At 47.8% G+C, this 15,722-nt stretch overlaps 1 protein-coding gene across 1 annotated transcript in view; it reads right to left on the bottom strand.

The window, feature by feature from the left end:
• Positions 1 to 6,722: 6,722 nt before the first annotated feature.
• c9 (complement component 9) overlaps positions 6,723 to 15,722 on the bottom strand; it is a 47,532-nt gene continuing 38,532 nt past the window's right edge. The window contains exons 10-13 of the mRNA XM_060842339.1: positions 10,296 to 10,527; positions 9,410 to 9,430; positions 8,223 to 8,344; positions 6,723 to 6,804 (exon numbers count right to left, since the gene is read on the bottom strand). Coding sequence (XP_060698322.1) covers positions 6,775 to 6,804; positions 8,223 to 8,344; positions 9,410 to 9,430; positions 10,296 to 10,527 — 405 coding nt within the window. The 3' untranslated portion in view covers positions 6,723 to 6,774. The remainder of the gene's footprint in view (positions 6,805 to 8,222; positions 8,345 to 9,409; positions 9,431 to 10,295; positions 10,528 to 15,722) is intronic.

Raw genomic sequence — 15,722 nt, 5'->3', positions numbered from 1 at the left:
CATTTGCAGCTGTGATCTCCAGCATCTGCAGACCTCATTTTTTACTACGTGTTGGAGATCACAGACTGATCAATGTGTGTTGGGGATCACAGAGTGATCAATGTGTCCTGGGGATCACAGACTGATCAATGTGTGCTGGATATCACAGACTGATCAATGTGTGTTGGAGATCACAGAGTGATCAATGTGTCCTGGGGATCACAGACTGATCAATGTGTATTGGAGGCCACATGCCTTTTACTAAAACCAAATACCAGTGAGAAAACCGCTAAGCAAACCTTTTAGGAATTGAAGAGATTGAGTTCATTGCTCTAATTATTTGGAAAATGTTGCATTGCTTGATTTCTCCTGTGGGCGACGTGCATACTGCAGATGCTGGAGATCCGAGTCAAGATTAGCGTGGTCCTGGAAAAGCACATCTGTTCAGGCAGCATCCGAGGAGCTGGAGAATCGATGTTTCGGGCAAAATCTCTTCATCAGGAAATGAGATCCCCTTCACCGAAGGCCATGCATTGCTGAAGCTCTCATCTCTGCTGATGTTCCCTGGAGACTTCTTGATTTGAATGCATGCCTAACTTCCTCCCACCTCTCTATTCCCATCCCATGCTTCCTGACTTTGACTTCAGCAACATCGGGTCCTGATTTACAAACGCTTCTGTTTTCTTGTCCATCCCAACCTCTGGAATCTCCTCAGGCCCTACAATCTCACTGGAATCTGCATTCCTCTATTTCTGGCCTTTGAGCATTCTTAAGTTCAATTGTCTCTCCGTTGAGTGTCAGTTTGGATTAATGATGGCGATGTTATACCTGCCAAATCCACAGCAAGTTTTTGAGGGTGTAATTGGTCGAGTTGATCAGAGGAGGAGCCATTGGACATGGTTTATTTAGACTTACAGAAGGCTTTTGATAAGAACATAACATAAGAAGATAACACCATAAGAACATAAGACCATAAGACATAGGAGTGGAAGTAAGGCCATTCGGCCCATCGAGTCCACTCCGCCATTCAATCATGGCTGATGGGCATTTCAACTCCACTTACCAGCGTTCTCCCCGTAGCCCTTAATTACTCGAGACAACAAGAATCTATCAATCTCTGCCTTGAAGACATTTAGCGTCCCGGCCTCCACTGCACTCTGCTGCAATGAATTCCACAGGCCCACCACCCTCTGGCTGAAGAAATGTCTCTGCATTTCTGTTCTGAATTGACCCCCTCTAATTCTAAGGCTGTGTCCACGGGTCCTAGTCTCCTCGCCTAATGGAAACAATTTCCTAGCGTCCACCCGTTCCAAGCCATGTATTATCTTGTATGTAAGATAAGAACATAAGAAGATAAGAACATAAGAAATAAGAGCAGGAGTAGCCTATCTGACCCCTGAAGCCTGCTCTACTGAGATGGTGCCACATCTTGTGAAATTAAGTGTTTGGGATTGGGGTTAATGTACTGACATGGAGAGAAAACTGGTTGGCAGACAGGAAGTGAAGATTTGGAATAAGTGGGTCACTTTCTGACCGCAGGCAGTGACCAATGGAAGACCACAGGGATCAGCATTAGAATGGTGCTGGAAAAGCACAGCAGTTCAGGCAGCATCTGAGGAGCAGGAAAATCGACATTTCGGGCAAAAGCCCTTCATCTATTCCTGTTGGATGGGGTTTGGGAGATGGGGGATGGGGTTGGACAGGGTTTGGGGGCAGGGGGTGGGGTTGAACGGGGTTTGGGGGCAGGAGGTGGGGTTGAATGGGGTTTGGGAGGTGGGAGGTGGGGTTGGATGGGGTTTGGGGGCAGGGGGAAGGGGGCGGGGTTGGACGGGGTTTGGGGGCACGGGGTGGAGTTGGACGGGGTTTGGGGGCAGGGTGTGGAGTTGGATGGGGTTTGGGAGGCAGGGGGTGGGGTTGTACGGTGTTTGGGGGCAGGGGGTGGGGTTGGACGGGGCAGGGTGGGGTTGGACAGGGTTTGGGGGCAGTGGGCGGGGTTGGACAGGGGCAGGGGGCAGGGATGAATGAGGTTTGGGGGCAGGGGATGGGTTTGGACAGGGTTTGGGGATAGTGGGCGGGGTTGGACAGGGACAGGGGGCAGGGATGGATGGGGTTTGGAGGCAGGGTGTGGGGTTGGACAGGAGCAGGGGAGTGATTGGACGGGGTTTGGGGGTGTGTGTTGGTGGCAGGTCCTGTACGCTGTGTGCTGCTGTAGTGTCCTGAACCGAGAGCAGACTTCAATAACTCCGAGCCCCAGGGGAAAGGTATTTAAATCGATTTACCGAATAACCAATTATCCGAACAACATAGTTCCCGCCCATCTCGTTCGGATAATTGAGGTTCCCCTGCATAGGATACTGGGAGATTTGGCTATCTGGATTCAGTCATTTTATAAATGACTTGGATGAGGAGGTTGAGGGGTGGGTTAGTAAATTTGCAGATGACACAAAGATTGGAGATGTCATCGATAGTATAGAGGGCTACTGCAGGCTGCAGTGAGACATAGACAGGATGCAGAGCTGGGCTGAGAAATAGTAAACGGAGTTCAACCTGGATAAATGCAAAGTGATGCATTTTGGAAGGTCAAACTCAAATGCTGAACATAAGATTAAAGACAGGATTCTTCCCAGTGTGGAGGAACAGAGGGATCTGGGTGTTCAAGTGCATAGATCCCTCAAAGTTGCCACCCAAGTGGATAGGGCTGTTAAGAAAGCATATGGTGTTTTGGCTTTCATTAGCAGGGGGATTGAGTTTAAGAGCCGCGAGGTTTTGCTGCAGCTCTACAAGTCCCTAGTGAGACCACACTTGGAATATTGTGTCCAGTTCTGGTCGCCCAACTATAGGAAAATTACAGAGGCTTTGGAGAGGGCGCAAAGAAGGTTTACCAGGATGCTGCCTGGACTGGAGGGCTTGTCTTATAAAGAGAGGTTGACGAAGCTCAGACTTTTCTCTCTGGAGAGAAGGAGGAAGAGAGGAGACCTGATCGAGGTACAAAATAATGAGAGGAATAGATAGAGTCAATAGACTTTTCCCCAGGGCAGGATTGACTGGTATGAGGGGTCACTATTTTAAGATATTAGGAGGAAGGTATAAAGGAGACGTCAGAGGAAGGTTCTTTACACAGAGAGTTGTTAATGCATGGAATGCGTTGCAGTGGTGGTGGTGGAAGTAGAGTATTGGGGACATTTAAGCGACTGCTGGACATGCACATGGATAGTAGTGAGTTGAGGGATGCATTAATTTTACATTAGGATTAAACCTCGGCATAACATTGTGGGCCAAAGGGCCTGTTCTGTGTTGTACTTTTCTATGTTCTATGTTCTAACATTTCCAATTTTACACAAGAGACAGAGCTGGGTGGGAGGGTGAGTTGTGAGGAGGATGCAGAGATACTTCCGTGCAATTTGGACAGACTGAGTGAAGGGGAAAATGCAAGCCAGATGTGGGTAAATGTGAGGTGATCCACTTTGGAAGCACAAACAGGAAGAAGATTATTATCGAAATGGCGATAGATTGGGAAATAGGGAGTTGTACAGAGATCTGGGTGTCCTTGTACCCCAGTCGCTGGAAGTAACCAGGCAGGGGCAGCAGGCAGTGAAGAAGGGAAATGGGATGTTGACCTTCATAGTGAGAGGATTGGTGTCCAGGAGCTGGGATGTCTTGCTGCAACTGTCCAAGGCCTTGGAGAGACCACACCTGGAATACTGTGCGCAGTTTTGGTCTCCTTATCTGAAGAAGGATGTCCTAGCTATGGAGGAATGGAACAAAGGTTTACAAAGCTGATTCCTGGGATGTCAGGACTGACATACAAAGACAGCATGGATCGGTTAGGACTATTCACTGGAATTAGAAATCTCAGGAGGATCTTATAAAAATCCATAAAATTCAATCATGCTTGAATAACCAAAGGCCCCAGTCCTGCTCCTACTCTCAACGTTTCTATGGTGCCACATCGTCAGAATTTTTCAGGCTCAAAACCTTGGAAATTGCTCTACCCCTCTAACTCTCTACTTCTCCTTTATGGGCTGTAAAATGCTCTGTGGATTGTCTGTTGGGACTAGTATCTCTTCATCAGGACCATTACACGCCTGTGAACATTTCATTCTGTTAAATATTTCTGTCAATATAAAAACATGGTTATTGTTTCTGGCTGTGAAATGAGTGTGTGGGACTGGAAATTAGATTAGATTCCCTTAGGTTAGATTACCTACAGCGTGGAAACAGGCCCTTCGGCCCAACAAGTCCCCACCAACCCTCCAAAGAGCAACCCACCCAGACCCCTATATTTAACCCTGACTAGGCACCCAACATTATGGGCAACTCCAAAGATATGCGGGTCAGGTGAATTGGCCATGCTAAAATTGCCCGTGGTGTTAGGTAAGGGGTAAATGTAGGGGTATGGGTGGGTTGCGGGTCGGTGTGGACTTGTTGGGCCAAAGGGCCTGTTTCCACACTGTAAGTAATGTAATCTAATTTAGCATGGCCAATTCACCTGGCCTGCATATCTTTGGATTGGATTGGATTTGGATTGTGGGAGGAAACCGGAGCACCCGGAGGAAACCCACACAGACACTGGGAGAATGTGCAAACTCTGCACAGACAGTTGCCCGAGGCTGGCATTGAACCTGGGACCCTGGCGCTGTGAGGCAGCAGTGCTAACCACCGTACCACAATTAATCCATCTGGAGAGAAATCTTCAATGACATTCTTGCTGACAATCTCCAATTTATCAATTTTCACTTCCCTCTTCATATCTGAATCTGCTCTCAATTCCTCTTTGAAAATCTTCTCTGCACATTGTGCAATATTTTCACCAGTTTAATCTTGACATGTTCCAATAGTCAGCACACTTCTTCCATTCTCACACATCACTCAGTCACACTCTGTCTACAATATGCCTGAAACCACATACCAACTCTGACACCTCTCACATTCCGAACGATATCCCCAATCCACTCTCAAAATGTAACATCTCTCAACCACATTCAGAGTCACACTGGGGTAGGGGAGTTACCCTGAGAGGCCTCAACATTGACTCCGGACCCCGTGAAGTCTCATGGCTTCAGGTTAAACATGGGTAAGGAAACCTCCCGCTGATTACCACAGACCGTCCTCCCTCGGCTGATGAATCAGTACTCCATCATATTAAACAACACTTGGAGGAAGCAGTGAGGGTGGGGAGGACACAGAATGCCCTCTGGGTGGGGGATTACAATGCCCACCACCAAGAGTGGCTCCATAGCAGGATTACTGATCGAGCTGGTCAGGTCCTAAAGGACATCGCTGCTAGACTGGGTCTGGGGCAGGTGGGGAGGGAACCAACAAGGGGGAAACACATACCTGACCCCATCCTCCCCAAACTGCCAGCTGCAGATGTACCTGTCCATGACAGTATCGGTCAGAGTGACCACTGCACAGTCCTTGTGGAGACAAAGTCCCACCTTCACATTGAGAATATCCCCCACCATGTTGTGTGGCACCGTCACCGTGCTAAATGGGACAGACTTCAAACCGATCCAGCAACTCAAGGCTGGGCATCCCTGAGGCGCTGTGGGCCATCAACAGCAGCAGAACCGCACTCCAGCACAATCTGTAACCTCATGGCTCAGCATATCCCCCACTCAACCATTACCATCAAAACCAGGGGATCAACCCTGGTTCAGTGGGGAGGACAGGAGGGCATACCAGGAGCAGCACCGGGCAGACCTGAGGATGAAGTGCCAGCCTAGTGAAGCCACCAAACAGGATTACCTGATTGTCAAACAGCATGAGCAGCAAATGATAGGCAGAACCAAGCAATCCCACAACCAATGGGTCAGATCTAAGCTCTGCAGTCCTGCCACATCCAGTGGTGAACGGTGATGGACAATTAAACAACTCAGTGGAGGAGGAGGCTCCACAAGTATCCCCATCCTCAACGATAGAAGAGCCCAGCACATCAGGGCAAAAGGTAAGGCTGAAGTTTTAGCAGCAACCTTCAGCCAGAAATGCTGAGTGCACGTGTTGACTGTGATGCTCACAGCTCAAGGTCTAGCTGTGACTTTGAGCACCAACTCCCTGACCATTACACTGCTAACCCCAGTACTCAGTCCATAACTCAACCCCTCCACAGTGATATCATAGAACCCAAACCATGCTCTGAGTATACTGTCCTTAACCCACACACTCGCTGCAACTCTCCTAAGGCAATGTCTGACCAGTGTAGAGAGAGCTTTACTCTGTATCTAACCCCGTGCTGTCCCTGTCCTGGGAGTGTTTGATGGGGACAGTGTAGAGGGAGTTTTACTCTGTATCTAACCCCATGCTGTCCCTGTCCTGGGAGTGTTTGATGGGGACAGTGTAGAGAGAGCTTTACTCTGGATCTAACCCTGTGCTGTCCCTGTCCTGGGAGTGTTTGATGGGGGACAGTGTAGAAGGAGCTTTACTCTGTATCTAACCTTGTGCTGTCCCTGTCCTGGGAGTGTTTTTTATTGGGGGCCAGTGTAGAGGGAGGTTTACTCTGTATCTAACCTCGTGCTGTCCCTGTCCTGGGAGTGTTTGTAAGGGACAGTGTAGAGGGAGCGTTACTCTGTATCTAACACTGTGCTATCCCTACCCTGGGAGTGTTTGATGGGGGACAGTGTAGAGGAAGCTTTACTCTGTATCTAACCCCGTGCTGTCCGTGTCCTGGGAGTGTTTGATGCCAACAATGAGAACATATAATATTTTTGGAATCATTTATTATGGGTTTCGAATAGCTGTGCCTCTGATGGAAGTTGGCAGCGATGCCCGCTGGGCGATGAGCCGCTGGACTTGAGCTCACTTTGCCTCCTCCATGTGGTCTTGGGTCTGAAATGGAAAAGGGATTGCTGTCATTTGGATTCACTGTCAGAGCAAACTGGATGGTTGGTTCGGGTGAGCTGCATTTCTAGTCTCATTGAATGCAGTGGGAAAGCTGCGTGAGCACCTCAATCAGTCTCACCCAAAATCAAAACCACACCATGGAGTTTCCAATTTGTCCCAGAGAATGCAAAGCACAGATCAAACCTGGCTGAAATAACGATTATGAAATGTAAGAATCCTGTCATCTGAATAATAGAGTTTTACACTTTACACTGAGTGAGGACCATTTTCACAAAGTAGTTGGGAAATAAACAAGGAGATAGAGAGACTGACAGAGAGAGATAGACAGAGAGAGATTGACAGAGAGAGAGAGAGAGAGAGAATCTGACAAAGAGAGAGTTAGAGAGAGAGACTGACTGAGAGAGAGAGACTGACAGAGAGAGAGACTGACAGAGAGACAAAGAGAGAGCCAGAGAGAGAGAGAGAGAGAGAGAGAGAGAGAGACTGGCAGAAGAAGAGAGATAGAGAGACCAGAGAGACACTGACAGAGAGAGACTGACAGAGAGAGATGGAGACTGATAAAGAGAGAGATTCTCAAACTGACAGAATGAGAGATTGTTAGAGGTAGGCTGACAGAGAGAGACTGACACAGGGAGAGTGAGAGAGAGAGAGAGAGAGATTCAGAAACTGATGGAAAGGAAGACAGACTGACAGAAAAAGAGAGTGACAGAGATAGACTGACAGAGAGAGAGAGAGAGAGACTGAGAGAGAGAGAAAATAAACTGACAGAGAGAGAAAGAGAAAAAGGGGGAAGAGAGGTGGGGAATCAGATCTCCATTTCTAGATAAGATGCATTCATGACAAGGGGAGGTGTGGTAAAAACCCGGAGTCGGAGAAACTAAACATTGGAGGAGGCCGCTCTGCCCCTCAGCCTCTTCTGGCTTTCAGTTGGACCATTGCTGATCTGACTCCAAATTCATCAACATAACGGTAATTCTGTAATTCCGAACATTTCTGTCTCAAAAAACTGTTAGGACCTTAACGTCATTAAACAGTGATACTAAATGACGCTAACTCATTCCAAACTAATGCAGCATCAGCCCCCACCCCGCTCCCCAAGAACTTCAATCCCGTCCAGTCTAAAAGCCTGTGTCCCAATATTCTCCTCAATAACATTGTCTTTTGCCAGTGTGAATATTGATGAGAAATGTTCATCAAACCGAGGCCTCATCTCTCTCTCAGGAAGACACAGAGAATCTGACAGTGCTATATCAATGGATAGTAGGGGTTATCAATGTAGACTGGGGATATCTCCCCATTGTCCCTGCAAATCTTTATCTCTCAATCGACAGCGTGTCTTTATCATACAGGGTCAGTGAGTTTTCACTTTTCCCGTGGACTCAGTGCCGCACTCAGTTCTTTACCTCAGCAGTGACGGGTGCCCTGGTTCTCCCCCGTACATGGGGCACCTTCACCCTGTGTGCCCACGCACTGTCGGCTACGCACTTGTTGGTTGTTGCTACAGGAGGACCACTCTGACCAGCAGCTCCACTGCCCATTGGTGTAACCTGCTGCTCAGTGAGGAGAGGAAAGATGCAGTTCATTGCTGCTTCATACAATCCACCAACACCACCCCCAATCACAGTCTCAATCCCAACCCCCATCCCAATCCCAATCCCAACCTCCAACCCTAACCCCATCCCCAATCCTAATCCCAAACCCCAAACCCGTTCCCAATCCTAATCCCAACCCCAACCCATCCCCAATCCTAATCCCAAACCGCAACCCCAACCCCATTCCCAATCCCAACCCCAATCCCAATCTCCAACCCCAAACCCCAGCCCCAACCCCATCCCCAATCCTAATCCCAAACCCCAACCCCATTCCCAATCCTTATCCCAACCCAAACCCCAATCCCAAACCCAACCCCAACCCCAATCCCAATCCCAACCTCCAACCCCAAACCCCAGCCCCAACCCCATCCCCAATCCTAACCCCAAACCCCAACCCCATTCCCAATCCTAATCCCAACCCAAACCCCAATCCTAATCCCAATCCCAACCTCCAACTCCTAATCCCAACCCCAAACCCCAATCCCAATGCCAAACCCCAACCCCAACCCAAATCTCAATCCCAGCCTCCAACTCCAACCCCAAAACCAACCCCAACCCCCAAACCCAATCCCAAACCCCAACCTTAATCTCAATTCCAACCCCAAACCTAAAACCAACCCCAATGCCAACTTTAATCCCAATCCCAACTTCCAACCCCAAACCCCAACACCAAAACCAACCCCATCCCCAATGCTAATCCCAATCCACAATCCCAAACTCCAACTCCCAGCCCCAATCCCAATCCCAAACCCCAACCCTAATCCCAATCCAACCTCCAATTCCAATCCCAAATCCACCCCCAAACATGACCCCCAACTCCAACACCAATACCAATGCTAACTCAACCCCAATCCCAACCCCCAACACCCAACCCCAAACCCTAACTCCACCTCATTCCCAATCCCAATCCTCAAACACCAACGCAAATCCCTGCACCCAACCCAACCAACTTTCACATCCATGGGATACCATCCCTCAGTCTACTGTGAGACTTTCACCCATCCCCAAGGGAGAGCCTTCTCTCACCCTGCTCTTACTGACCCCCATGAACACCCCCCTCCCCACTCCCCTCCCCCACCCAAATACCCAAGCGCCTACCTTCTGCTGGGACTACTTTCCAAAGGTAACTGTCCGGTGAGCTGGCATTCCTGCCACCCCATTGGAGGTGGGTTTGTAGACACAAAGCTCCTACATCTATGCACAATCATAGACCTGTTTATCCGAACTCCGCATTCGCCCACAGGAACTATCCCACACTCGCTACTAACCTTTCAGGAACCTGGAGACTTTATCGCTGCACCAATGTCCCCTTTCATCACTTTCTGATCCAGAACTCAAGCACCACTCCCCTACATCCTGAATCCACCCAGGGCACTCTGGGACCTGACAACATATTGGGAAAAACTGGCTATGGCATATACTGGTCGCTGGGCTAATTCCAGGTGTTGCTTCGGTGGTGATGGGGTAATGTTGGAGGGTTTGTACCTCACTGGGTTTGGTGACAGGTTTGGGGGTTGGTGGAGCAGCTCTGGCCCCACCCCCCCTCCCCCCCATTCTCTCATTCCCTCTTACAGTGACAGGGTGGTCTCCCAGACACTGCTCCCAGCTCAGTAACCCTCCAGTTATTGAGAGGTTTACCTAGTGTCTGCAGACCTACTTGTTAACGTGCAACACCTCCCCCACCCCTGAACAAACCCCTTCAATAGACCGAGTGGAATATAGCTTTGGAGTAAGTGATTGGATTTCCAGGGGGTGTGACCCCAAGGTAGCTGGACCCTGTGGAAGGGGGAAGGGAGGGGCAGGAGTTTCAGCGAGAGGTTCGGAGAGTGTGCCAACCACTTGAGAGTGTTGGGAAGCTGGGTGAGGTGGCAGGCCCAGACCTACCTTTGTCTTTGTTTTGCAGTTTGGGGGTTTCGCAGGCTAGGCCCTGGAACATCATACTGCACAGGCACCGACACTGGCCATCCAGCTGGATCACCGTGCCACCGTTCATGCACGGGGCACACTTGCACACGCTGAACTCTGCCTCATAGTCAGAGATAGCTTGCTCCAGGTTCTGCCTGATCACTGTGGCATTTCTCATCGTGACTGGGACCAAGCTGTAGACTGGCACCACCTGGCAGAGGCAACATTGCAGTCAGTGCCCAACATGTGGCTAGAACAGATCATAGAAATCATACAGTGCACACGAGATCCTTCAAGGCTGTCCCACTAAAACTACGTTCAATCCACAGAAGCCCCACTTGACCCATGACCTTGAATATTCTGACAGTTCAAGTGGTCATCCAAGTACTGCCTCCTGTATCAACTACCCTCCCATTGCAGACTCCCACTGCCCTCTGGGTGAAAAGGTTTCATCTCTCCTCTAGACCTCCTGATCCTCACCTTAAAATGATATACTGCTGTTGTTGATCATCCAAATGAGGGGAACAGCTTTCTCGTCACCCTGTCCATGCTCCTTATAATCTTATACACTTCCACCAAGTACCTCTCCCCCATCCCCTCTACACCCACTTCTGTGTTCCAGAGAAAGCATTCTGAGCTAATCCAGCCTCTCTTCATCAGCTAGGCAATCCAGCTTGTCCTCACACAATTGGAATGGCAGGATTTTATGAATTGACATTTAGTATTCACTCCACACACAAACCAACTTTTAACCAACTTGCCCATCTCACCAGCACTCTCTCTCTCTCTCTCTCTCTCGGTCTCCATAATCTTTTAAAAATCTTCATTTAAGTTTGAGACTTCAGTCCCAGATCCAAATTTCCCATCCTCAAACTGAATGTGGAAGCTTTGGCTGCAGAGATTTTGGAATGCATTGATGGTAATTTCCCAGAGATAGTTTCTGGATTCTGGATCGGTCCGAGCTGTGATGTAGCTGCTCCTTTAACAAGGTAACGCTATCCTTGTTTGTTTTTCAGAGAGGTCATAAGAGCAGCAGTTCCGAAAAGTCTAGGTTTGAAGGGTTTTAGGGCTGGTTTGATTATAGCTAACAGATACTGCCTCAGGCGAAAGACTTTTAAACTTAAAAAGAAACTTTGTACGATGAAAGGGGAGTGGCCAGTTCCCCCAGCTCAGCTTTTCTCTGGTTTGGTTTGAGCGGTCTGATTGTTCACTGAAAGCGATCAGTCCGTTAGGAGGCTACTGGACCAAGTAACAGCTGCATGGAAGAAGGTGCTGCATGCTGAATCTCTCCACCATCTCTCTCTCCTGTAACACCCTGTGTTTGATTGTATCTTTTATTTTCCAAAGGGGTGTCTATAGGGATTGTTCCCACTACTTGGAAAAGCATCATTAAGTTGGGATGAATTGTCGGGTTTTTGGATAGGTTATTCTATATTCTATTCTCTTTTGTTTGTGTTTCATTCGGTGATCTTGCAAATAAATTCCGTTTTGTTTAAAATTGATTGCTTGGGCCAGCTGCATCCATCCTGGAGTATCCCATTTCCACCAGCTTAAAACAACGAGCAAAGTTAGGGCCCGAGTTAATTTCTTGAAATGTGCTGAGAGGGTCTGCCCTGGTCCATAACAGATTGGGGGCTCTTTGCAGGATTTGTTCTAGAGTTCCGAATCGGGATGCAGGTTGTTGGACCAGAAGGCAGCGAGTGGGAAGTATCTTTTGTTGCTAGTGTTGAATTCGGTTGGTTTAAACAGTGTGTAGGATAGCAATGGCTTTTTCAGTCACCAGAAGTTTTCTGGGTATGGAAGAAGTGACTTTGGAGGTTTTACAAAAAAGGTGATTAAGGCCAAGCTGCTGGAATTAGCAGTCAAGCTGGAGTTGGAGCTGCCTCCTTTCACCAGGAAACGAGAGACAGCAATGGCTCAGCTGGAGATGCCTTCAGAAACTTTAGAGTTGGCTAAAATTCAATCGAAAATGAAGCAACGTGAGTTAGCGGCAAAAGATGAGGAAAGAGCAACAGAAATAAAGCGGTTTGAATTACGATTGAAAGCAGAGGAAAGAGAGAAGGAGAGAGAGAGAGGGAAGAGAGGAAGAAAGTGAGGGAGTTTCAACTTCAGAAATTGGCACTTGGACAAGAAAGTCAGCTTAAAAGGATGGCGAAGAAGGCTGAAGGTAGGCTTAGTGAGGAAGAGAGTGAAGATGAGCAAACCCATGGTAGCCAAAGGCCTGGTGAGAATCTGTTGAAATATATTCAAGCATTGCCGAAATTTGAGGATAAGGGTGTGGAAGCCTTTCTCATCTCACTGAATCCTGAGGGACAGGCTGAATTTGGACAGGCAAAGATTGATTAGGGATAGTCAACATGGCTTGATGTATGGGAAATCATATCACACTAACTTAATTGAGTTTTTTTGAAGAAGTAACAAAGAGGATTGATGAGGACAGGATGGTAGATGTGACCTAAATGGACTTCAGCAAGACATTCGACAAGGTTCCCCATGGGAGACTGGTTAGCACAGTTAGGTCTCATGGTATACAGGGAGAACTAGCCATTTGGATACAGAACTGGTTCAAAGGTAGAAGACAGAGGGTGGTGGTAGAGGGTTGTTTTTCAGACTGGAGGCCTGTGACCAGTGGAGTGCCACAAGGATCGGTGCTGGGTCCACTGCTTTTCATCATTTATATAAATGATTTGGATGTGAGCATAGGAGGTATAGTTAGTAAGTTTGCAGATGACACAAACATTGGAGGTGCAGTGTACAGTGAAGAAGGTTACCTCAGATTACAATAGGATCTTGATCAGATGGGCTAATGGGGTGAGGAGGGGCAGATGGAGTTTAATTTAGATAAATGTGAGGTGTTGCATTTTTGGAAAGGCAAATCAGGGCAGGACTTATACACTTAATGGTAAGGTCCTGGGGAATGTTGCTGAACAAAGAGACCTTGGAGTGCAGGTTCATAGCTCCTTGAAAGAAGAGTCACAGGTAAATAGGATAGTGAAGAAGGTGTCTGCTATGCTTTCCTTTATTGGTCAGAGTATTGAGTACAGAAGTGGGGAGGTTATGTTGTTACTGTACAGGACATTGGTTAGGCCACTTTTGGAATGTTGCGTGCAATTCTGGTCTCTCTGCTATAGGAAGAATGTTGTGAAAATTGAAAGGTTTCAGAAAAGATTTACAAGGATGGTGCCAAGTTTGGAGGGTTTGAGCTATAGGGAGAGGCTGAACAGGCTGGGGCTGTTTTCCCTGGAGCGTCAGAGGCTGAGGGGTGACCTTATAGAGGTTTATAAAATCATGAGGGGCATGGATAAATAGACAAACTCTTTTCCCTGGGGTTGGGGAGTCCAGAACTAGAGGGCATAGGTTTAAGGTGGGAGGGGAAAATATTTAAAAGGGACCAAGGGGCAACTTTTTCACACAGAGGGTGGTACGTGTATGGAATGAGCTGCCAGAGGAAGTGGTGGAGGCTAGTACAATTGCAACACTTAAGAGGCATTTGGATGGGTATATGAATAGGAAGGGTTTGGAGGGATATGGGCCAAGTGCTGGCAAACAGGACTATATTAGGTTAAAATATTTGGTTGGCATGGATGAGTTGGACCGAAGGATTCTGTTTCCGTGCTGTACATCTCTATGAATCTATGACTATTTGAAAAGGTGGCAAAACAATTGCTGTTGCCAATGATCTTGACGGCTTTGTTGATCCAAACGAAACTTGGAGGTACAGCTAGTGAGGCCTTCACATCATTGTCCAAGGAGATACCTGGGAGTATGAGGAGGTGAAGAAAGCTATCTTAAGTGCACCTGAGCTAATACCAGAAGCCGATAGACAACGTTTCAGGAATCTAAGGAGGGATCCTGGTCAAACCTACAGGAGTTTGAAAGGGTCAAACAAAGTAATTTTGATAGAGGGCATTAAAAATAGAGCAAACCTATGACACTCAGAGATCAATTATTTTGGAGGAGTTCAAACATTCACTTCCTGAAGTATTGAGAACTCATGTGGAAGAGCAGAGAGTTAAAATGGCTGATGGTTATGAGTTAGTTCATAAAATCAAAGTTAGGCTTCCAAAATCGATTTCAATCCTTTAGGGATAGAAACTGGGGAAAAGAGGAATCCTCACGTGGAGAGGGAATGGTAGATCTCGGTGAAGATCATAAGGAGAACTTACCACAGAGTAAAATGGAAACCCTTGGGGTGGGAAAGGGAAGTTAAGAAGTTCCGTGTTTTCACTGCAATAAAGTTGGCCACATGAAATCACAGTGTTGGTGGGTTAGGGAAAGCACTGGGAAGCAGGATGTAGGAAAACAGGATAAGCTTATGGAGGCTAGAATGTAAAACCTGGTTCTCCCCTTGTCTGCGTGGGTTTCCTCCAGGTGCACCGGTTTCCTCCCACATACCAAAGATGTGCCGGTCAGGTGAATTGCCATGCTAAATTGTGCCTATGCAAACAAACTTCACCTTCGCGGATATATGGTTTACGAAGATCTGGCGCTTCCTCCTTAACCAATCTCTGGCTGTGCAAACTCCATACAGACAGTCATCCTAGTCTGGAATCAAACCTGGGACCCTGGTGCTGTGAGGCAGCAGTGCTAACCACTGAGCCACCATGCTTATCTACTGAGCCACTGAGCTTATGTGGTTGAAGGGGTTTACCTGCTCTTATTAACTGAGGCGCAGAGTTAACGTGTAGAATGGTTAATGTTAGAACGTATAAACATTGGTTAGGCCATGGAGAGAGTATTGCATTGGAATATTGGAATTGGAATCCAAATTATAGGAGGGATGTGATAGCACTGGGTTCAGAAGATATTTACCAGGATATTGCCTGGGCTGTAGAGTTTTAGTTATGAAGAGAGATTGGACAGTTTGGAGTTGTTTTCCATGCGAGCAGGGAGACTGAGGGGGGTCCTGACTGAGATGGATAAAATGCTGAGGGGCATAAACAGGAAGGCACGTCTCCCATTGATGGAGGGACGAATGACCGGGGGTGTGGGGGAAGGGTTTGAGGGCTGGGGGGATGGGGGAGGTGACAGTGTTGATTTAAATTGAGTGACAGCAGGTTTAGAGGGGAATGTGAGGAAAGTGTTTTATAGATTCATAGGATTCCTCTGCTGTGGAAACAAGCCATTTGGCCCAACAAGTCCACACTGATCCTCTGAAGAGTAACCCACCCAAAACCATTCCCCTACACTATTACTCTATACTTACCCCTAACTTATGCACCTAACCTACACATCCCTGAACACTATGGGCAATTTAGCATTCACCTAACCTACACATTTTTGGACTGTGGGAGGAAACTGGAGCACCCGGAGGAAACCCACACAGACACGGGGAGAATGTGCAAACTCCACACAGTCACCCGAGGCTGGAATCGAACCCAGGTCCCTGGTGCTGTGAGGCAGCAG

The sequence above is a fragment of the Hemiscyllium ocellatum genome, chromosome 2 (genome assembly GCF_020745735.1).
Source record: "Hemiscyllium ocellatum isolate sHemOce1 chromosome 2, sHemOce1.pat.X.cur, whole genome shotgun sequence".
NCBI classification, from domain to species: Eukaryota; Metazoa; Chordata; class Chondrichthyes; order Orectolobiformes; family Hemiscylliidae; genus Hemiscyllium; species Hemiscyllium ocellatum.
This window is presented reverse-complemented; position numbering and strand designations above follow the sequence as displayed.